Source organism: Anopheles coustani, chromosome 3 (assembly GCF_943734705.1).
Source record: "Anopheles coustani chromosome 3, idAnoCousDA_361_x.2, whole genome shotgun sequence".
NCBI classification, from domain to species: Eukaryota; Metazoa; Arthropoda; class Insecta; order Diptera; family Culicidae; genus Anopheles; species Anopheles coustani.
The window spans coordinates 77,196,461-77,220,953 of record NC_071288.1 but is presented as its reverse complement, the minus strand read 5'-3'; the positions used below and the strand labels follow the sequence as shown (position 1 = coordinate 77,220,953).

Here is a 24,493-nt window from a genome sequence, read left to right as displayed (position 1 = left end):
AAGATTTGCCAAACGGCTGGAAATTTGCATACGGCAAGCTCGGGCCACTCGATCCGGTGGGGGAGCTTTGGAAAGTCATGGAATTTAATTTTAAAATGGAAATGACAACGCCTTTCGGACCGGATGGATATTTTAATTACGTATGATGCGGAGTAAAATTGTTTAAATTGTCACCCGCCCAATGACGGATGACCTGGCGTCTCCATCGTTAGTAAGCGAAATGGAGGCGCCTGGTGGCTGACGCATGGATTGTTTTTCTTTTCCCTCTAAAGAAGCGCGATAGCTGGAAACTGGCCATTAATTAATTTAAAAAAGAGATTATGTTTGGTTTTGACTACCTACCCAACTATAGTTTTGATGATAACTTCTCGAACCGATTATATTTTCATTATGCTTTCGTATAAACTACCATGCGCCTCCATTAAAAATAAAAATCTTATTATTTATTTCCATATTGCTAGTAAAGTGCTAAAGTAAACTTAAGACCAACAAACATTTTGAAAGATAGTTAAAAAGTGAATAGTGCTAATCTTAATAGTAATTTGAAGTCATTTCCTTTCTAAGTAGCGAATGTTTGCAAAAATCATGTTTGAGGATGTAAATTATTGTACTACAACTCACTTTGCGTTAATTTAAAAATAATACCATGAAGCAAACTCTTAACATGGTTTTGCTTGCCAGTGACTTGTTCTTTTTTCTTACCAGTAGAAGCAAAAATCTAATAATTGCATATATCAAGTTGATGCTAATGGAACTCGCTTGTTGCGCCACATGCAACCCAGACTGATTCAGTGAAGAAGAAGAGAAGTGAACGCCATGTCTGAACCAATGTATCACATAACCTCTTTTGATGTTGTCACAGCGCTAGAATACATGTATTTTTTTCAACTTCTCTCAAAATGGTTCGCCTTCCCTTTTAGTTTACATTATCTCAACGTAATTTTCCCCTTTAAATATGTATGCCCGCCAGTAATCATCGCTCCCTCCGCTTGTTCGTTGTATATTTTGCATTGCCGGCTGTTATCCTGGAGCCTGTGTGTTCCTTTCCTCCTGTACTATGCGTTTAGTTTCGCGTGCGCCCCCTTTTTGCGCCCCGTCTAGACACCGCTCTCGCTATCTCTATCTCTCTTTCTCTCTCGCTCTGTCTCCTTCTCTCCTATTGCCATACTTTTTTTCTCACCAAACCAGAGATGTGTGCAGATTCTGAAATCGTCGCGGCAAATCAGTATGACCGTGCGGGCGCCACCGTCGGCCGCGTCGATGCTCAACTCGAGCGCACCCCTGCACGGTTTCGGGCCACCCCCGGGCGTGCCCGGGAGCCGGGTGGCCGGCGATCTCGTGCCCCCGCCGCCCGGCATCTACCCGCCGCCACCGAACCGCCAAACCTGCTCCTGGATGGACCGCCAGGGACGGCCCGCCTCGCCACCGTACGAGTACGGCGGCCGCCGACCCGAACGACGTGATAGGTGAGTTGGAATGCGGCGGGCTACGTGTACATGGCGTCAGGCAGAAGATGTGTGCCGGGTCCCCGAAGGGTGTGGCAGATAGAAACGGAATTGATTTATAGTGCCAGCGCGCTTAGCACCACTTTTTGTTTCTTGTCATATTGTTTGCGTGGCAATGGGCGAGATTCCACATGGATTTATGGCAGAAGTTCTTCTCCAAGCTTCTCAAAAGATTCTTCCAACGGTTCATTCAATTCATTTTTCAACCGGACGAAACGGTACAACAAATTCGAAAAGCACCGTAATTTTACTTAATTGAATCCTAAGTTTTCGAGCAACTAACCCCTTAGCCTAAAAATATCTGATACAGGGTTTCAGCACAACTTCTCTACCGACTAAAGTAATCCAATTTCATGCCGGTAAACTTGAGTACGTACTGAAAAGTATTTTTGTATAGCCTCCATTCGTACATGAGGATAAATTTTGAAATCTTTTCAAATTCTTCTTATTTTCATATCCTCAAGAACAGAAAAATCCTTTCCTTCTTAGTATTTACACTGTGTCCAAAATATTCGCATACAAATTCAAACATCAATTGTTTTAAAACACTAAGTCGTTCTGCACTAAAACGTCAGTCAAATTTACCCGTTAGCAGTTACGGATCAAATTAATTGTCTTAAAGTGTGTTTTATCATATTTAAAAACTTTATCATCCGTTCCCTACATTTTTTAAACGTTTTTTCTTCTCATTAACATTCTTCAAAAACACCCATTGAGGAATGTGTGTGTAAAGTTCTTTTTTAAGGTACTTTTTTACGTACACAACACAGTAAAACACCTTGTACCTTCTGATTATTCGATACAAAAATTACGTTAAAGTCCCAGATTATAAAACAAATCTCTTAAATAGAGTAGAAGTGCGTTCCAAAAACTTATATAAGACAGCAGATAATAACTTGTATAAAGAATGTTAAATAGAAATAGAAAAATATGTCGGAAGTAGTTGAAAAATGTGCATGAAAATATATTGGACACCGTGTAGATACGTAAGGTAAGATGCGATATTTTTAAAATTTATTCGCATCTAAATAGCTTTCTGGACTTTTACTTGTTTTACTTTTTTTTTTGAAAATAATATTGATGTCATGATAATTTTATTTCCAACAAATTCTTTTTTGTTCCATTAGATAAAGATCAAGATTCCATACGTTGTATATTATTGCCCGCTTTTAATTTTTACTAAAAACACGCTTTGAACAGAGAATAAATCTCTTGCAATTAAACTGTATCGTCACATACAGAAAATCCAACTTAATGCATCACTGGTTGCACCTTCGTTTTTGGTGCATAACATGAAAGCGAATGATTCAAGATGATTTTAGTGGAATTTATTTCTCCCACGTATGTGGGTCAGCCATTGCCATTGCCATGCAGCATTGAATTATGCAAGACAGTAATTTTCTATGCCCGGCAACACCTCCATTGGGCAGGAATGTGTGTTGCAATGCTGCAGTTGGACGGGAATGAAAATTTATTGCTCTCTATCTTCTGCCTCTTCCCTTCTCTGGAACGTTGCCCTGCTTTTTTTTCGTTTGCCGCCCCTGGTGGAATATCGGAACCCTTGGTTGATCGTAAAATAATGGCGTTAATGTGAAACAAAAAACGGAAAAAATCGTCCCCGTCCTGCATGATGATGGTGGTCATCCTCTCGATGGCAGAGTGCGAAGAGTCGACCTACTGATAGAACCCGGTCAGTCCTTAGGGTTGATGATACGGGGCGGCGTCGAGTACGGGCTAGGAATTTTTATTACCGGTGTCGACAAGGACAGTGTTGCCGACCGGGCTGGACTGATGGTAAGGCATCGACCGGGACATCCGCCCACTTCAACCCAGCGCTCCATTAATTCCCTGTGCTTCCTGTTGTCCCTCCCCCCGCTCTAGGTCGGCGATCAAATCTTAGAAGTGAATGGTCAATCATTCATGGAGGTGACCCATGACGAGGCTGTTAGTCAATTTAAGTTCCACAAACGAATGTCGCTGCTGGTTCGTGACGTCGGGAAAGTGCCACACTCGTGTACCACCGTTGAGCCTGAACCGTGGGATGCCTACAGCCCAACCGGTGTGAGGTGAGCGATATCGCGCCAAACAACACCCTTTTCTCGTCCACAAAACGCATCTAACGATGACATAATTTTCATCTCGTTTCTTCACCTCCATCCATTTTCAGGACGCGAAGGAAATGCCCGGTGTCGGCGATGGTAGAAGAAAAAGCCAGATCCTTATTACCTCGTCATCATTTTGCTAACCTATCATATTATATAGCGGAATATGGTGCTAGAGGAATGACCATAGAGGCCTTCGTATCTGTTTTATTAGAAATGTTAGATACACCCGAAAAGGTAAACCATCTTGGAAGGGTTTCAAACTGACCGCAAGATGGTAATTCTCTTTGCGTTTCGTTTTTCTCCCCTCCAGCATACGTTAGTGACAGAAATAAGGGAATTAATTTTCCCCGAGGACAGAACGCGGTACGATGAACTTGTATATAGGAGAGGAAGAGACGTCTACGGTGATCCACTAGATAGGCATAGGGTAAGTATCATTTGTGGCCATGCGAATGAAAGAGTGTAAAACGAAGTCGCACACCTTAATGAAGTATAGCAATGCTCCGTTAAAGAGTATTTTACAATGTAACAAACCCTGCATTGACACAACACAATTTTCTTCCCAGAGACTTGTGTCAAGTTTTCAAAGAGACAACATTCGAAAATTGTATCTTTTTCAAGAGTGTTGTTTAAACGAAATTTATATTTGAAAACTGACTGAAATGTTTTCCAAAAATGCAAAAATCCATTTAAAAACTTTTATTTAAGTTGCTATGAGTCTCTACTTTTTATTTAAATTAACCAAAGTACCAGAAATTGACTTGAATCCAAAGGTTTCTAAGTATAATTTACGAGATAAAATGAAAAAATATTATTCAATACCAAAAACATGTTACTCCCAATATATTTATATTAGAGAGTGAGATCTACATAAGCTAGAACAAGTCGTACACTATAAATTGTGTTCTGGACCGTCCAGCTGTACGTTAAACTATTTAAATCATTCATTAATTACCAATTTAAATTGCTTTCTCTTTTCCATGCACCAAACCAGAGAAAAGGAGATCATTTACCTCATTCACACGATATACCGGTAAGTCCACGGTCCTGGCACCGTTTAGCTTCACCTTCGAAACGTACGTTTTTTTACCTCTTTCTACTTCATCTTCTTTATCAATCGATTCGCGCCTCACCTCTTACAACTTACGCTGCGTTACTGTTTCACTAATTATGCAATAGTTTTCTTCTTTAAATTGGCGAATTGGCTTTCTTCGAGAATCCCTCCGTATGCGCCTTTCGTTTTCGTTTTCCTCGGCCTTGTCGCCTGTTCTAGCGTTTGCGTTGAATGCGCTTACCGACCAGCCCAAACTAAGCGTTTCCGCTCAGCAGTATCATTCAAGAATGGCCTCACCCAGGCCGTTCGCACATCCATACCAAAACCTGTATTTAAATACAAAACTCGAAAGACTACCCCACTCATTGCGCTCCATGATGTTTGCTAATTGCTGAAACAGTACACGATTTCTAGTACACTCGTAAACACACTCTTCCGCTGTATCCACCCACTTTTGGTACACTTTCTATTTTCTTCAGCTCCATCTCTACTGTTTTCGGTTCTGTTTTTGTTTCTTTCTTTTTTTCCACAACAAACGGCTTGTCTGTATTTCTTATACTTCTCTCTTATACTGCTAACTTTGATAACATGAACAAACCTGTTTGACTGCGGACACAAGCTTGCTCTCACTTTGCAAAAAAAACAACAAACGAAGTAAACAAACCTCTGCCCTGTGGAATTTCGAGATTTTAATCGTGATTGCGGTTGAAGAATTAAAATTCAAAATTAAACCCACGGAAGCTGCGAATCCGTGGTGGTTATGATTTCCGTTTTGGATATTTTTGTCGTTTTTTTTCGGTTCGCAGTTCATCCTGTGAAGGGGATGAACTGGTTCCCCATCCCCCAAAAATGGTGGTTATAAGTTTGTACATTTGTTTTGGCGTTTTATTGCGCCCTTTCCTAGCCATTTTGCAAGCTCCTTTCTCCCCAGATGGGGGGGAAATCATTTACATTCCTTCGCTAACCATCGCGATTATTTCGGCAAATTCCACGCGTTCACACATGCACATTTCGACACCACCCACCCACACCCACACACACGCACACCAACACTAGCAACGCCACTACTGCACAGTAAACCGAACACTTGCGCCAGCAACTCTGAACACACACTTAGTACGAATAGTTTCAGCACACGCAAAATAATTAACTCCCAAACACACACGCACACGTTTAGACACCGTGTGTCACCGAATAGTGTTGAACTTGAAAAGCGCACCCTCTAGGACTTAGATACTAGTGTCTTACTTCTCGTTTAGTGGATTTTTCAAAACCAAACCTACCAATTTGTGAAATATTCGTGAAATTTTCTTTTGATCAAGTGAACTTTAATTACTGGAGGGAGGTAATGAGATGTTTTTTTAATGGGTTACAAAAGCTAAACCATCGCATCCAAAGCTCATAAGTCGAATTCTATCGAATGATTAAATTAATACGCAGGAACTTATGACGAGGAACAGTTTGCAAACGAATACAATTTCTGACGAAACAATCAAAACGCTTCAATCGCGCTGTTGTGATGGCACATGATGTAAAACAAATGGTCGTTATTCAAATTATTAGTATGGCTTTTAACTTAGGAAAAACTTCAATATTGTTTAGAAGTTATTCCAGAGGCTGTTTTATCTCAGCATGATTTTATTAGTCAAACTATTTTGCTCTTTAGCAAATACGTCTCAATACGTCTAGAGTAAAATGTATGTGGAAAAACTTAGTTATCCATGTGCTACTTTAATTTTACAAAAATTTCAAATCTTCTTTTAAACTTTAGAGTAAACATTATTATTTGTATGTGCCCTTATATGAAAAAATTAGTATTTTTTTTAAATTTGCACATAATTCGCTACTTCTACTTGTCTATCTAAAGCAATAAACTTCAAATTGCTTCTACAATTTTAACGATAAGTTATATGCCGTCTACCATCAACTCAGCTTATCAATAAAACAATACATAGAAAATAATATCGTTTGAAATATTGTCGACCGTCGTCAGACAAATATTTTTGATGGTGTAACATTGGCAAAACTGTCAAAAAATCCTTCGGAACCGAACCTTTTACGAAACACTTTGCAAACCTTCCATCTGTCCTAATGAGGGGTGGGGGAAAATATTAGCTACGATAAAATCATAATCAGGAGATCATATTTGAAGATCGTTGAATTTACATACAAATATTTCGGAGGCGGATGGCAAAATGCAAAGCATTCAGCCGTTTCGCAGTTGAGTATCATCCGACCTTAGAATTAAATAGTTCCACGACAACACGAGCGCGCGACCTTCACACGAAGAATGTAAGAGGTAAAAGAAGGCTACTACCAAGTAGCCAAATCTAATTATCTCGCAGCATCATCCACCTGCAAACTTTCATATCTGGTCGCTTCGGTGTTCGGAAGGAAACTTAGGTCGCGCTATCGCCAGCCGGAAGAGATGGGATGAGATAACGTTTCCATTACTAAGAAGTGCAACTTACGGCCCCCGAAGTGTCCTACGTGTGACGGTGGTCTCTATTTCACGCCCACCTACTTCCCCCTCCCCCTTCCCCGAGAGCCGGTAACTCTAAGCCATTCGTGTCCATGTGGCGCTATTTTCCTTTATTTTTAAAACCACCGCAAATTAGACAAATACAGCCGCCATGAATGCGCCCTCGTTAGCGTCATGGCTGGGTGCAGTTAAATAAACATCGTAGCACCAAAGTTCGGACTCGCTGCCGTCATTGGGATCTACGGGAAACTGGAACACACGGCGGTGGTAATTGGTTTTCTTATAATCCACCCTCGCGTATGCACTCCAAACGGTTGCCGCGAGTTTTACGAGTTTGTTTTCTACTCGCTACGTGAAACACTTCTCTCGGTGGGACTCCTCCCCCCCCCCACCCCTTATTTTTATTTCCTCCACCGGCGGGAAATCGCCTTAAGGTCAGGCCAGGAGACGATATCTTCAGCCCATAGAACTTTGGTCGTTGGGATGTAAAAGAAATGGAAGCTATTTAGACTCGACGTGAGGGTTTCGAGAGGAAATTAAATGCATACAAGAAAAGCGCAAATAGTTCGTGAAAAGAGCTTGTGTTTGGCTTGCAAAAACTATCTTCCGGGGGCTGAAGTTTTGTCCGCTCCCGGCGAGCACACGACACTGTGGATTTTTCAATCGAAATTATGTAACGGTTTCTTTTACCCGGACACGTCACGCTCGCCGGACGGAGAGATATCGAATTACAATGTCTTCGTACGTTAGACCGTAAGCCTTCATTCTGCCGCAGGCGGAAGTCTATTGTCATCTTTAGGGACTTGCTGCACCCTTGGTGAAGAGAAGCCCGCATTCGAATACTTTAGTGTTTCGGTGGTGGGAAAAACTTGCCGCACGAATTGACGGCACGAATTCTTCCGCCCGCTCCGGAAAAGCCTGCAAAAGACGTCTTCAGTTGGGAAAAACGCTCGAGCGCCCGCTTTGCAGTACGAAAACTTTGTACCAACTTTCCCCCCGAAAACCTCACCTCATTGCTTTCCGATCGCCATCCCGTACGATTTATGCTGGCTTTATCCCATTACTGGCCCTTCTTCCGCCCGGTGGGAATGCATCGATGCGGAAACTTCACCCAGAAGACGGGCCACATGCAACTAGAGCGTGGACGAGGTGTCTGATGGGAAGCTTTTCTTGCCTCATCCCATCCAACTCCTGCCGTGCGACACTTTGAAAGTCCCCAATCTCGTGGGAAGCTGACGAATCCAGACAAGGTGCATTTTTGTCACTCGGGGAATCGCACCCCCCCCCCTCCCCTCCCTCCCCCCCCCCCCCCCCCCCCACTTGTCAGTCGAAAGTATTTCATTAAGTAGTTTGTCCCCGACACGGTAGGCCTCGCTCGTGGAAGTGGAAAAGTGGTTCCGGCCGGAAAAGCCGACAAAATTCCTTTCGAATAGTTTGGTACGATAAGAGCCGGATGCAGCATGGAAAACGAGAAAACTTTATGCAACAACGTTTAGCTTGACAAGATCAAGTTAAGTAGTATCTCAAATGATAAATCTATAAACATGTTGTTTTTTGGCAAATTTTCTGCAATCGCTTTTATACTGTTTTATCGGTAAATTACGCCGCCTAGAACGCCCTCGTTATCCGGTTCTGTAAAGGACGCTGAAATCTCGTCACTTAGCTTGTTCAAGGAAAAACAAGTCACTTGTTGTGGCAGTTTGTAAATCTACGTTTAAAAACAATCCAGAGCAATGCAAACCGTTAACACTACATCGAATAAAAAAAAAACTAGAATTGACATTTTTTTAAACATTTTTCATTTAGTTTTCGCGACCCGTTTCAATGACCTTTGTCGAAAAGACGTGGAAAATCCAACGACAAATTTCCCGGTTTGTTCCCGGTTCGACCAAGGCTACTGCCAAAAGATATGCCAGGCGACCAAGGTGTGGACAGATGTCCCTGTAGACTCGGTTGTTAGTGCAGAGATGTACGACGAAACCCAAGGTTTAGTTAACCAAGCTAATCGGCTGTACAAAGCGCCCTCTACACGTCAGATTTTGGTTTGTTTTGCAGTTTTTTTTTAGAAAAATTACACGGTGGAAAATCTTTGATTTGAAGCACAAAATCCTTTGAAAAGCGGTTTCTGCAAAAAAGAAATTGACCACAGTTTTAATAAAACATTTAAATGAATAAAAATGAAACCTTATGTAGGTAATATGAGTCAACATACCTCCTTTAAGCGGAAAAGCGGAATATGCCTCCCTTTTATTTCTCGATATCTAGAAAAATAATCCAAATATTCATAGATCTCTAGCCTCTATTCTGCTACCAAAACATAATAAAATAACATTAAAACCCTCAGATTTTTATATAAAAAAAAAGAATTTAATTGGGCAAATGGATGGTTGTCATAGTTTTTATCGCCCGGAATTGATTCGGAGTGCACCTGAGAGATGTTTGTACATTTTCATTCATTAAATTCTTATCAATGCAACATATACCAAATTGGGATAATATTGATCTAAATCATAGAAATTGTAAAAAACAATGTGTAATTTTTTTAAACCATTTTCTCAAAAAGGCAGAAAGATTTTTTCTGTCTTGTTTTGTAACAACGATAATTATTAAACACAATTCGACAACAACGTAAAACTCTGTATCATTAAATTAACTGATTTCAGTCTCAAACACAGCGTCATACTACGTAAACAATTGAACAAGCGCTTTCCATCGTATATGCAACAACTTTCCCATGGCCCACATTGGAATTAAAAGTATTCAATAACAAATTTCCTATTCGTCTTTGTAACGCCCAACGCATAAAACCAACGGAATCAATAACGAGTGTTTAACATTTACATTAAATCTCTTTCCCCTATCGTGGCGACATTTCGGGCGGGAAAAAACAGTTTGAGAAAAATTAAAACTGACCAATGGCAAACCGTTTACGTCAACCATAAATTTGATTCCTCTTTCAAACCCCCACCGTTTTAACCCTCGCCCCGCGCCGGCGGCGCCGACAGCAAAAGGTCAGACGCTTCGGACGGCGGCCAGTTTCGCTTGCCCCGTATTCGTCACAATTACGACCCGATTGCAGCATTTTTCCAGCCATTTTCGCGCGCGCAAAAACAACGCAACCGAGGGGTCAAGCAGGGGTCGGGATCTCGTGTGCAAACCCTGCCCTCTCGTTGACCGTTTCAAAGGTTATCGAAAGCCTTTCGGTTGCCCTTCGAATGATTTCGAAATGGAAAGGGAAAGGGAATAGAAACCGTGCCCGGACACGGGATGGACGTTCGTCCTCGCGAAAGCCTGGGAAATTGAACCGCGGCGAAGGATTAAAACCTCGGCCCTGCCAGATCGGGGTCAGTTTAAAGTTTTCCCTGACGATGGCGATCCGGGTCAACACTGGGGTCGGCCCGATTCCGGCCACGAAGGGTCGTTAGGTCAGCGTCGAAAACAATAGGACCGTCAGGGTTCAAAGCCGGAAGGGCCATTAACTGTGCATTGGGCAAGGCATCGGAGCGCCGAAAGGCCACGCCGGGGTGACAAAAGTTCGAAACGAAAACATGCAAATAAATAACCTTTCCGATGACAGTTTGGTTTCCCCCTTTTTTTCGGTTTGGTTCCGTCCGACCGTTCGGTTGAAAAATCGCTCAAATAAAATAGTTTTCACAATCCGGTGCGCGCCGGAACAAAGGCCCTCGTAAGGGGGAAAATCGGATCACGGAACACGTAATTGCCGATCGGGAATTCGAGCAAGCAGGAATTTTCAACTTTAGCACACCATTTATCAAAACTTTCGTCTCGGCCAATGTCCATCGGCTTCGACTCCCGGCACTCCGTTGTCCCAGTCCGAGCTGTTGCAGTTTTTCCGCCATCCCAGTCCCAGCCCCTCCCGGTCCGGTGGTGGGAGAGTCTTGAAAATTTTATTGTCCCAGTTACAATTGTAATCGCGCGCTCTCGCACGTTGGACACCGCAAATGCCGGAATGGGATTACGTCGGTACGGGACGCTTTTCGTGTGAAAAGCGATTGATTGGTCAGTGGTCCGTAACGGTCCGTCCCGGAGTCCTAGGGGTTTTCGTTCGTGTTGGCGCGCGATTTTCCAATCAAACCCCGACGTCCAACCGTGTGATGGCGTTGGGCAAACGTGCGCTCGGTGAGTTTGGCGCCAGGGGTTTCCGTTTTTGCCGAGACGGTTAATCCCGGAATGTTCGATGAATGTAATCTGATTTCCTTTCGTAAGCTTTGTAATTACGATTGTATTCATCACACGTTCGAAACTATGGGTAGGTCCAGAGGGGGGACAGAAGGATTGATGAAATGGTTTTAGATCGTTACAAGAAAAAATCGATAAATCCATTACATTAATGGTCAATCGATGCTAATGTTAATACAGACTCCAATGTTCTTCGTAAAAAGTAACTGAAAACGTATTTGATGGGAAATTATTTTTACATTTTTCGTAAAGTTGAATAAGAAACATATGGTTTTCAGTTTTAGTTTTGACGAAGTACACAAGTCCCTTTTTCGCGGGCATGGATCATATTTTTAACAAATTTTTGATTGCCATACATTGATTTAGGTTTAGAAACATGTTCATCTTGTGTAGCGTTTCGTTTTTACTCAAAAACTTTATCGAATCAAACACATTTCCAGAAAAAAAAGATAGTTGCCGGTGAATTTTGATTTCTTTTTGATGCTTCTTTCTCGGTTCAGGATTTTCTCGCGATGAATTGTATTGTTTCCATTTTAATACCATCGGAAATGGAATATCATTGTGGTTACCCATATCGGTAACTCTCTGTCTTGTCATCAAATTAATTTTTATTAAATTTTCCATGGATGAGTTTATTTAACTTTACCTCCCAGCTAAATTTAATGAAAAAAAACCTTTTTTTAGTTATTATAAAACGAATTTTCACAAAACTTGCTGCACATCCTACTAACATAAGGACATGGGTTAAAGTTTCATTAAGTTCTAGTATTCATTTTCGATTAATTGGATGCATTTGTCAATCGTTTTCGTTGAAATAAATTATCGTTGAAGTCAGAACAAACGATCGTTACTCTCCAAGCTATTTTCGTAATCCTAGGCTTATAAAAATGGTCGATCGTTTATCTTCAACCATCGTTGAAATTAGACAAATCCGTATGCGATTAATATTCTCCCAAATATTTTAAGTGAATTAAAACGCTTTAATCATTATCCTCGTATTGTGCTAGCAACTAATTTGATTTAAATCCATCAAATGCTCCTTCAACGGTTCTTGGAAATATATTAGTAATAATAAATATTATGCAGGAAGTTGTTTTATAGGACAATTTTAAAATGGGAGCCTATAAGGGAAAATACCATCGTTTCGCGTGTAAGATTCGCTTTTATTTTTGTAATGAACTTTAATTTCCCTTATCTTTTTCTTGATGGTGAACATTCTTTTCTCATATGTTGCTTGATAATTTTCCTTTTTAACAACACAAATTCTGATAAAAAAAAATACGCCAGCTGACGCCTTCCTCAAGAGCATCATTTAAAGCCCATTTAAAGAAACAAACCCGACCGAGTCATGCTTATTCGTGGAAGCATTTCGCTCGTGCCGAAAACAAGCAACTTTTGCACGCGTCATCCTAGTCATGGTCCTCCATCAACCCGTATAACAAATATGCAACAAATTTCCAACCATTCAACGTGGGCACTGTGGGCCCACGAGCACATGGCAGATCGGGGAAAAAAGCGTACCAAAACTGAAAACCGCACATTTTAGCTAAATTCAATTAGCTGAAAGGAACCGGAGGCAAAAGAATAGAACTTCGGTGCATCTCTCAAGTGACTGCCGCATATTCCGCCTGTCTGTCTGTCTGTCTGTGCATTCGTTCAACAAAACAAACACACAACCCACAGCATAAGCAGCATAATCATTAATCATAAATCGTGCACGCCGACAAGCGTGCCTAAAAAAGCGTCTAAACCAGTGATCGGCCGATCAAAAAGTCAACCACGAGCCACTCTTGATGAATTAGATAGCTATTGTGCGCGATCGAAGATCGAATCTCGTCTCCTTGGGCGATCCACAGACGCAAGACGCGGTCGAATGCAACTGCACAAGGACTCGTGCGCGCAGATCTTTCCGAACCGATATGCTCGTTGATAGGGCTTGTGCTGGGATTTATCCGTTTTTCTTCTCTGGGGATTTTTTTTTTGCGCAACCATCCCGAAGAGTAATGATGCAACATACACACACACACACACACATGGTCGACCCCGGACGGGGTCATAATGTCGTTGAAATTGAGCATCTTCGGTTACTAAGCTGACCCAAAGCCTGCTCGTCCCATTTCTTGGCCCTTCGCTGCGGGTGACCTGATGCTTGGCTCGTGTTTGGCCACCTTTCCAAACCCACCTCCGTTCCTCTCTGGCCCTCGAGTGAAGGACTTTTCGGTTGCCCGTTGCAGAGTTTCGGCGCAAAACTCGCAATTGTCCCTTGTGCCGGTTTCCTTCCCTGCTTTGTGCAACGCAAGAAGCATAAACGTCATAATAATGTACATTGTTGCGTTTCTTTTAAACATCGCATGAACCCCGGAGTAGACGAGAGGGAGAGGAAGAAGTAACCATTCTTTTTATTTTAACATACAAGAACGATCTTCACGTTTTGCATTGCTCAGATTTTTACTTCCTTTTCAGGCGGAAGGTTTTTTTTCGTGTAGATTTTTCGCTAAATGATCTCACATTTGGTAGAAGAACACCCAAACGAAGGAATAGAGGGAGGGATTTGGAGGAAGATTATGAATCGAACCGGGACAATTGTGTGACACGAGCATGAAAAGCTGCTCAAGGGAAACTACACTCGATAGAAAACATGCATTATTTCGCACTTTGGGCAACGCATGGACGCATGTCACGTGGAAATGCAGAATGCAACGTATTTTTTTCCGGAAGTAGCGACTCGAGGCACGATGTTACAAAGGAAAGTGAAAAGAAAAGACTCACGTGTGTATGTGCGAGTGTGTTTGTGGGTGCTTTGAGGAAGTAAAATGTGCCCAAACGGGAAACAAATTGCTTCAGGATTGAAGTTATGTCTCAGCGCAGCGCATTGAAATCCCCCCGGGAGTGAAAAAGGAAAACCGCTCGTTCGCGCTCGGCACAAGAAAATGAAAGCTGCAACACGGCACAGAACGTCGATCTCAAATTACCACCACGCGCGCCTTCAGACCTGGTCTCTTCCAAAAAGGCCTGTGTGTATGTCCTTTGGCGTCGGGAAAAACGATTCCCAAACAAATGGAACATTTCAGAACCCGATCAGCGCGCGTTGTTGCCTCAAACAAAGTCGATTCCAAATGAGGCTTGTTCTTTTTCTGTGCGCAAAACCATCGCACCACAAGACACAACACTACTCCTTCCTTTTTCGAAGGCACACAAACAAAGCGGTTTCGTGTTTGAAGAATCATTAACGTTTGGCAGTTGAGAAAATAGAACGAGTTGCACTCGTTTCGGGTTTTGGCCAGCGGTCCACGCTGCGAAAGGATGGACAAACACAGCTGCCCGGAGTCCCATAACTGGCCACTGCCGGACCGGAAAAGGACACTCTCCTCCGCGGTCCGATGCAGTGGAAGTGATCTGCTTTCTGAAGTGTTTTCTTCTCGAAGTCTGTTAACAACAGGGTCATATTGTTCATAACATATACAAAAGGATAAAGAGCTAGAGCTAAAAATAAATCAAAAATATTTTAATACTGATCTTTTATGTGTTCTTCGGAACAAATTTAAATGTGTTTACGGATAAGATTAGTGAGCGTTAGTTTTTACTCAAATATGTATAAAATATTCTTTTTCAACTAAAATTAATTTAATTCTTCAAATTTTACCCATCATTTGAATGTCTTTTTAGACTTCAATGGTTTCAAAAACAGGGGTGTGTTTTTATGCAATCCATTTTAACAAGTTGACTACCATGTCACCCAAAAGTGGATGACAGAAGAAATTAGTTCTAAAAAGTTTTTGACCCATAAATAAATGAAAATGCAACATAAAAATTATAGTAATATTTGACATAAATTCTTTGGGAAGCTAAGTTTTGGCTTGGTCTTCAAAATCGTTGGTTTTATAAATGTTATAGACAAATTTTATTTAAAAAGATTGTACTAAGAAAGAAAGTGTGATAAAAACACTTGGCAGTCAACGTGTTAAGCATTGCACCTTTTTTGCTCATAACAAGTTGTTTCAAGGTTCATACTTTTTATTATCAATAATACAGCTCAAATTGTTCAATAAACTAAAAATCCTACATTTTTAGCACTCATCCCTTTTCAATGTTTCAGATAGGGCAAAACATAAAAAATAGTTTCCCTAAAAATAAACCAAACCAAGGGTTGAAAGGATTTTACCTCATAAAAAACGGGAAATTTAATCACTATGAATCACGAAATGAAAACAAAATCGAAAGTGTTCAAAGTTCCTTTGTAATATAAATTCATGGATAGACAAATACCCTTTATTTGTTTGTCCTTGGTTGTTTTGTTTCCAAACGCAGCTATATAATATAATTCAAAGTAATTTGAACAGAAAACATTTTCATTTCAAACAACGTCTCATAAACCACATTTTTATTCTACGTACTGCTATCATCTCATTTTTCCAATATTGCTTCCATATTTCAATCCCTCCAAAGGAAAGTCGAACAGCACTTTCAATGGAAAGTTTTAAGGTAAGCGATCGCTTTCGCTTTCGTTTCGTCTACCCGGGAGAAAAACTCTTTTTCAATTTCGTTCGTGTGTACCTCCAAAAAAAAAAAAGTCATATCCGACGGTTCGCTAGAAGTCAACAACTATGACCGCAATAAAGCAATCCATCATTAGAATCCTTGCTTTTCGGCCGGTCAAAAGTCATCAGCATTTTTTGGCTTTCCATTTTTGGCGGGTAGGCAGAAGTCCGTTTTGCCCGGGGGCAAATGCATGAAGAGGTAGACAGGAGGAAAAAGAAGAAAGAAAAAACACTATGGAAATGAAGGTAACCATCGTGGTGGTGTTGGGCTGAACGATTGATTTCGACTGATTGCCCAAGCAGTGTGTAGGTAGACGACGGTTTAACGGCTCCGGTTTGGGGTAGCAAGGATTAACAGTGTAATGTGCCCGTTAATTTTATGTTTTTTTTTTCGGTCACTGTCTCCCATCGTAAACGCTACCTTCTCACCAAAACCGGCCATTTACGCCCCCGTGTTTGTTTTGGCCCAGAAGCAGACACCCGCCGTCCGTTCGTTTTACCGTTAACGAACGTCCCGGCCCACCGTTGGAACCGTGTCTTCCGGAAAACGAGCTCTCAAAAACCCGGTCTCTCCATACCCTCGCGAATGAAAGGGCGCAAAGGTAGGATTCGCATGGCAAAGAAACCAGAGTCCTCCGTCGACTTCGAACGTGACATCAACGCCCCTCCGTTTTACAGGGTTTCAGGGCCAAGGAATTAACTGTGTTTTGTTTTATTCCTTTTTATTGCCGTGTATTACATTATATGTATTTTTTTTTAACCAACCTCCTAAAGACTCCCGAGGATGCTGTCGAAAATACGGGATTAGGCGGTAAAAGGATTGGACCCTGTCCCGTAACCCCCGGGCCCCGAAAGGCTCAAGGTTCTCGGGGTCGTAAACATGTGCACTCTCGGAAGCCTTTGTTTTTCTGTCTGCCCGTGGAAAGGGAAATTATTTTTCGCCTCCTACAATTTCTCCCAAAAATTGTCCTCGAACGAGCCGTCCTTGGACCGGATGACCTCACGATCCAAAACGATCCTCGGGATGCTGCCTAGACACGGGGATGTCTGGCGAAAGGATTAGTCGTGCTGGAAATTATTGATGTTTTCGTTTTGAAGACCCGCCGAGACACGGACGCTTCATGAAAGGGAAACTGATGACCTCCAGAGCGCACACCGGGGAAGGTAGAGAATGGACGGAAGTTTGTGCTTCTGTAAAATTAAGCTGGTAAAAATCGTCATCTCTCAACGTCCAGCCGTTGTACGAAGCGAATGAATTGGGCGCGATAATGGCGCGACTGATCCGAATTGACCGGCATCGTCAACCCCCGGGGAAAGCATCCTCAATCCCGTGCTCAAACAGTGAAATTCTAACGGCGATTTATTCCCGCAAAAGGCCAGCTGAAACTGCCGAGTGCCAGCTTTCGCTCTCGCCATTGATCGATCGGACGACATCGTCGACTAGAGGTTTTGTCCCTTTAAAAACCAGCTCGCTGACGGGAGCGAAGAAAACCCGATGGCTCGTGTCCCAGTGTTTGGCTCTTGTTTGTCGTTTGTCGCAGGACCCTTGCGTCGTTTCCGAGCGTATCGGTCGCACAAAGAAGCCCGAGAATGGGACACGTTGAGACGAAAAAATAAAAAGACAGCGGGGGAAAAACCTTAAAAATCCCCGCATCCCGAAGTACCGATCAGAGACCAGCTTGCGATCAGATGGCCGGCCGGGGTCAAGCGTGTCCTGCCGTGGCAGGAAGGTGGTCGATTATTTATAGATCATCTTTCCAGCTTACTTCCACCTAATTGTGGAACGTTTTCTAACTACCATAGGACGGAATAGGGCAGAGGGAAAGATAGAAAAATCCGCTACAAAACAACAGACAACGCACACCGTTTTTGGGACAAAGGAGCCCGGAAAACATCTGATAAAAACGTGGACCCACAATCAGACCAATAATTGTCCGTGTAGATGTCGGCAAGGTGAGGAGAAAAAATCGCACCCGACCACCCGAATGACCCTTGCGCAAAAAGAAAAGGTTTTTACAATGCTGTCCAACAAAAGGATGTTTTTTTGCCCCTTCGGAAAGAAATATTTATCGTAGAAAAAAACTGGCTAACAACGTTAAAACATTCTTTATTGGCCAGCTTATGGTCACTCATTCCTGGAAGTAGAATCACTGTCAAAAACGTAGCTCCGTTAGGGCAAAAAATTTAACACGAGAATATCCCCCGGATTTATGATCGTAATCAGTGATCGAACATTTTGGTCGACAATCGTGAATTGAAAAGAAAAAGGCCCCAGGAAATGGATGTTTGCTCAGGTGATCGATAAAGTTTAACGTGAAACTATGGTTGACATGCGAATTTCGCATCAAATATACACTTCCGCACAACACAAGAAAAATAAAACATCATACTAAAAAGAATTTGATAAAATTCAAAGAACAGTTGAAGACTTTTTCAGTAGTTTTCTAAAATAATTCGATTTAAATTTAGATAATTGGATTGATTTGAAGTAATGTCAAATTCAAGAAATTTGCTATCTAACAAAAATAGGTTGAGACCTACTAAACGCCGAGAAAAGGTTTTTCAATTTAAAAAAAATCATACAACATAAATGAAGATTTTAATAAAAAAGTGCTCATGACGTATATCGGAAATCAACTTCGATCGACAGATGTAAATTGGGAACTGAAGGAAAAAGGCCTTTGAAATTAATGTTTGCTCAGGTGTTCGATAAAGTTCAACGTGGAATCATGTTTTACATGTTTATTTGACAATGAAATTGATTTAACAATTGTCTTTCACAACAAATATACACAAAAAGACTGGGGAAAAATATTACACTGCACAGAGTTTGATAGAATCTACAGCAGAGTTGAAAACATTTTTAGTTAACCTATTTTCACAAATGATTCGACTTGTATTCAAACAAAAAATTTAATTAAAATTCAAAATTTTGATTAAAACACAGGGTTTTGGTAAACAGTTTCTATGATCCATATGAATAACTATGCACAATCATTTATTAGCAGCGAGTTCTTAAGTCCTCTACAGTTTTCAAGCGTAAAAACCTTTATAATTGTACCCTGAACCATAAATTCGTCATATAAATTCAAAGCATTTTTATACATAAATGCTTCTGCCCAAATGACTTACTTCCAAAGTCAGAAATGATTAGAAAATAGTCAGTAAGCTTTTGTAATAATGTTTTTAATTTGTTTAAAGGCATTTAAAAGCATATTTTTTTAACATTTATAAAGCAGCCGAACTTCTTAAATAATCAATTGATTCATAAATTGTGGAAAGCAGTTAAACATAGGATACATTTTGATTTTATTTGCATTAATCACTCTCAGGTCAACACTTGCAGGTGGTTTTCCTTCTGAGTATAACAAATCAACAGACCTACCAGAGTGTCCATTTTCATCCTACTTTCCATGCACATGTTCATCTCGATTTCAAACGCTTGAAATTCCTCGAATATCCTCGCCTTTTTTATTCTCGATCGAACGGTTCCGTTTTGCTCGGTTTATTGCTTTTGTGTATCGTATCCTGCAAAAAAACCAGTGAAAAAACTACTAACCCTGGCAGTAAGAAACGACGATATATCAGAAAAAGGGCCATAAGAAAATTCCAATTCCGTGCACCGAGCAAACAAAGCTTGTTCGCTCACAATGACGATCGAATTTCCACCTTCCCGTAAAGCCACAAGTAGGACGGAACTCGGAAAAGGTAAACGAGAGCATCGATAAACTCGATATGAACGAGGAAAAAACCAAGCACGAACACCCTGCCAAACCGCCCATATCCGATACGGGGCGTGTGCATGTGCAACGGAAGTAATCCTGCAGCGGATCGGAAAGGAGGAAAAAAAATGGATGGAACCGTGTGGCATAATGAAGTGATGAAAAGGGGATCGCGTTGAGGGAAAAAAAATGCAGCCCAAAGTTTTTGGAAAAAAAACTAACCCCTAATAATGAAAAAAAGCCCTACGTTCGGTGCATTTTGGTGTGCACTGCAACCGAAGGGGAACTTTTATGGACGAAGGTAGATTTTGAGTATTTTTTATAGGTAAATTTCCCTCCCGCGGAAAAAATCAATGGATTTTGATTTTTTTTTCGTTTGTTTTCCTTGAGCGTAACATGAGTTGTGATGATCGCAACGAAGCGAGAAAAAACGCGCACGAGCCACGAATTTGACGGGAAAAGGGCAACAAGTTCAAGTGGAGGGTTAATCAGTTAGTTTTCCGAGGGGAACCGCTGGTGGTATTTTTTATAGGTAGAGTTTTAAGGTGGAAAGTTATCGCCACAGGAGGGGCGAATGATGTAATATGAGTTGTTAAGCTGAGGGGTAAAAAAACCTTCAAACAAGTGCATTACAATTGGTGTTTATTTGTTGTGATCATCTTTTTTTATATTTAAGGCGGAAAAGCTGTTTTTTCGATATGGTGTTCTGCTTCGGTAAAAATAGGGGAACTTGAAAGTTTTTTTTTCATATGTCACGCTTGTTAACCTCGCCAGTTAGTGGTTAATTTGTTTGACTTTTGATACCCGGTAGGAAATAGAAAAAAAGCGGACGAAAGTCCTTTTGCCCCGTATTGAGGGTATGTTTTTTTCTATTTACGAATCCTTCAGGGGGATAAAAGAGGCGTTACGGCACGGAATCAACAAGTTAAAACGTGTTTTATTGTCCACGTGGATTCGAGCCCTGCCTACAAACCCCTGGGGTTGGGATCAAATCGGAAAGCGGGGTAAAAAGCCCCTTTAAATCTAGAAAGCGGGTTCAAAAAAGGGGTAGAAAAAATGTAACGTCGTTCGTGATGTGAAAAATGGCGAACCTGGACGAGGGGCGGGTTTTCGAAATCGATTGTGGCGGCATTTTGATTTTTAATTTATTTTAAATGGCGACTGGAGGTGGAGCAGGTTTCGGTGGGCTTCCGCAGGTATCGCGGAAGATTAATTGACTTTTCTCGCGGGTAGAACACGTTTGCAGTGTGGAAAAAGTGAGGTCACAAAGTCATCTAACTGACGACCGAAAGAGGCGAGAGATCTTAGAACAAATCGAACACTTCAACGGCCTGAAGCCGCGTGATCGATGATATCGAAATGTACTGCCACCGGTTGTCACTCAACTCGACACAGATGCACGGTGTCCATGGTTTAAAAGTTTGGTAATTCAATCCACCGGTTTGCTCGCGCCTGTAAACATGCCAGCCAGCCGTGGGTCCATCTGGTGCCCGAACGGACCATCTGAAAACCAGTCGGGATCTCACTCGACAAATCCTTACACTTCACCTCATTAGGCGAACGCATCAATTCTCGTTCGTCCTGCCGGTTGCAGAGACGCCAAACACGCGCCAGCCCGAAAGCCGATCCTTGCGGCCGTCGCAAGACGCGCAGATGAACAAATACGTGCACGCGGGGAAACTCGCTAGATTTAACCGAACAACAAACAACCGGGTCGCGGAAGGCTTCCAAGAAGTGTCGGAAAAAATAATAAGGAAATGTCGAAACTAATTTCACACTCGTTCCGTTATCCTTCGCGCGCGCTCCGGTGACAAAGAAGGGTGCACAGCAGGAAAACTGCTTTTACTTTTTTTCTCAGCCGGCTGCACAGTGTGAGACTAAACGAAGAAACTAATGACAAGCGGATTAAAATTACTTATCATCATGTAAAATAATCTACATGAACACATTTTTGAAAGTATTTAAAAGCTATTGGAAAAGTATTTCCTTGTCAGGGAAAATTATAACATTTAATTTGAATGTTTTTGCCACAAAATAAGTGTGTGAATCATCGGATGTCATGTGTTGTTTTGTTCAATATTGAGGATCCACGAAAGGAAATAATTTAGAAATCCTTTTGTAGATAAGATCTGAGAGTCCTAAACTTAAGTGGTGTGATGTCGTAGATAAAACCATAGGTAAAGCCACAATTGGACTCGCCTAGAGTGCTAAGATGGATCTTCGCCGATGGACCTATTAATTAACATACAAATAGAAAATATAAAAGAAAAACAGACTTTCGAAGGCGTTAAGCATCAAATACTAAAATGTCTTCTTTGTTCTAAAGATTTACTTTAAAGTTAAAAAAATCCTCTTTGTTTTTAACTTAATAAATGTATTTTTAGAGACAATTAATGTAATTATTACAAAATTATAATCATTCTCAATTCTCACTCACTCTCAATGAAACATTTTTACTATCTGCTTTTTCTATCAAGAAATGTTTCCTCAAACGCAGTTTTCGTCACCAATATATCTTAATAGGGTGATAAATTCTCATATATAAAAATAAACTGGTGTTTTCTTGAAGAGTAGCGTATCAACTAAAATTTAATAAAAATGTTCAAACAAAGGGTCGTTAAAATTCATAACATAAGAGGAACTCGTTGAATTCCCTCTGAAAATCAAGTAATCCAACCAAATATATTGCGTATACGTTGAGAAAAAGATGTCATTACGAAATGTCCACCAGTGACTCCACGCACGACGCATTGTGCTACGCCTCCAGTCCTCTGTCGCGGCGCGTCTCAAGTGCCTCCCACCGGTAGTGAAACTCATCACGGAACGTGTCCTCATTGACTCCCGTTATTGGGTTTAATGAGCAAATCAGTGCCCGACCGTTGCAGGAGGCATTTCCCGAGCGAAATAACTATCGCGCCGTACGTAGGGAAATGAGGAAGCATTTCGTTTTCAGGTTCGTACGATTTTGAGCAGGAGCATTTGTTTTTTTTTCCTCCTCTTCTCTCTGTGCAGCTTTCGAACGTTTTTCTATAAATAAACGTTGGCACGCGTTAGTGCTGGCGCGACCAGCGAGTCCCCTCGGAAGGATGCTGTACGTCCTGTCCGACGGTCTCGCGCACTCGCGCTACAAAAACACATTTTTGGGTCCTATTCTTCCGCACGTGGGACGCACGGCTCACATAAAATGTGTCACCCGAAAAACAGGAGAGGAACACACAAAAAAGATGTCCATATCGGTCCGTTTGTGAGCCGTACGCTTCAGCTTTCCGTGTCCCTCGAGGAGGAGGACGACGACGACGACGAGTTGGACGGATCATTGCGCGTATTGCACCACGGCTGGCCATGGTGGATGTGCGAAGGACGAAAGCAAACGAAGGCACAATCACACATGCACACGGGATGTCCGCAACCGAGTCGGAAAGAAGCAGGGAAATCGATGATGAAAACTAAAAAAGAGAGAAAAGGCCTAGTAACGGCTGCCGGCCGGGGAGACGAACGGCTTCATTTCGAAGGATTTTCCGTTCCGTTGTCCTGTTTTTGCCCCCTTCCCGTTCACAACGACGTCCGGCCACTCTCCTCGCTTCTGGTTTACCAAATTTCATCTCTCTCTCTCTTTCTATTTATGGTCAAAAGCCGAGCCACGCCGACACATCCGATCGGGCCAGTCCGATCCGGTGTTGTTTTCCCCCTTGGTCTGTTCTGCTTTTTGGAAACAAAAAAAAGGCAGAATTCGGATCTCGGACAGCTGGTTGTTGGGATTTTTGGTGGCGTTATTTTTATGCACGCAGTATCATCGGCGGAGGATAGTGTGGAAGTAGCCATTCGAGCTGGCATTTACTTGGATGGTTTTTTTCCTCCCTACGTCCTGGCGGTCGACCATAAGACGGGAAGGAACAGCGAAGGATATCATCGGATTCGGTGAAGTACGTTGTTAATAAAAATAGCCTCGATCGTTCATTGATCAAAAATTTCTACCAAAAAACAGTTTTCTTTTATTCCTGAAGTCTTGAGAGAAGTCTTCTTCATCATTAATTCCTCTGCGGGGTGGCATTGACGGGATTAAAGTGACATCATATCAACCGCAAAGGAGTCTGTAAATTCCTCTTTCTATTACTCATTTGAGGATACATTGTAGAAGAATTGCAGTTCTTTCAAGCACGCCTTAATCCATGCTTTTTAATTGTTGTATCATTCTATTATTCGGTGTTTTGGATGAAGAACTAAAGATATTTTTAAAGATGCATCTAATACAAAAAATTCACATTTGAATTAAAAAATGAAAAAAATGTCATCGGCTTTAATAACGGCAAAAAAGTACGCAAGATAATTAAATTAAATTAATTTATTATAAATTGTTGGAAATAGATCCTGCGTTTAAGATTTATAAATGGTTTTCGATTAGAAATAATCGAGAGGCAATCGTAGGGTAATCAGTTTTGGATATATTTATGATATTTAACCGGTTCTACACAATCTTTCGCAATGATGACCATTTGTGATGGTCACTATGTTCCGATTTTCCGGACATCGCCGTTTCGCCGGAGCTTCGAGCCGTTTTTTGAGTGGCAATGTCCATCTTTTCTAGGTTGTTCTCAACTATTTGATCAGTTGAAGTAGCCTTCTGGCCTTACGAATGGAATGATTAAGCCATTTTTCCTTCTGTCTATCGCTTCGGCTTCTGTTTCACTTTGAGATTCCGGAACAAGGCTTCCAAATGGATTTTTAACCTTTCTCCATAAGTGACAGAATACTAAAAAATACGAGTTGGACGACTTTAGAAGACACAAAGTTTCTTACAACTTCAAACATATACACTTCCCGATATAGCTGGAAGTGCAAAGAAACCTCTAACCATAGTTGGTTGACTGTTTTGGCCACTACGTACAA

The 24,493-nt window shown here is 41.5% G+C and overlaps 1 protein-coding gene across 1 annotated transcript in view; it reads left to right on the top strand.

Moving 5' to 3' along the window:
* Positions 1–24,493, top strand: part of LOC131261209 (uncharacterized) — a 61,013-nt gene that overhangs the window by 10,208 nt on the left and 26,312 nt on the right. The window contains exons 5-10 of the mRNA XM_058263179.1: positions 1,189–1,466; positions 3,164–3,299; positions 3,387–3,571; positions 3,673–3,844; positions 3,921–4,037; positions 4,605–4,643. Of these exons, the coding sequence (XP_058119162.1) occupies positions 1,189–1,466; positions 3,164–3,299; positions 3,387–3,571; positions 3,673–3,844; positions 3,921–4,037; positions 4,605–4,643 (927 nt within the window). The remainder of the gene's footprint in view (positions 1–1,188; positions 1,467–3,163; positions 3,300–3,386; positions 3,572–3,672; positions 3,845–3,920; positions 4,038–4,604; positions 4,644–24,493) is intronic.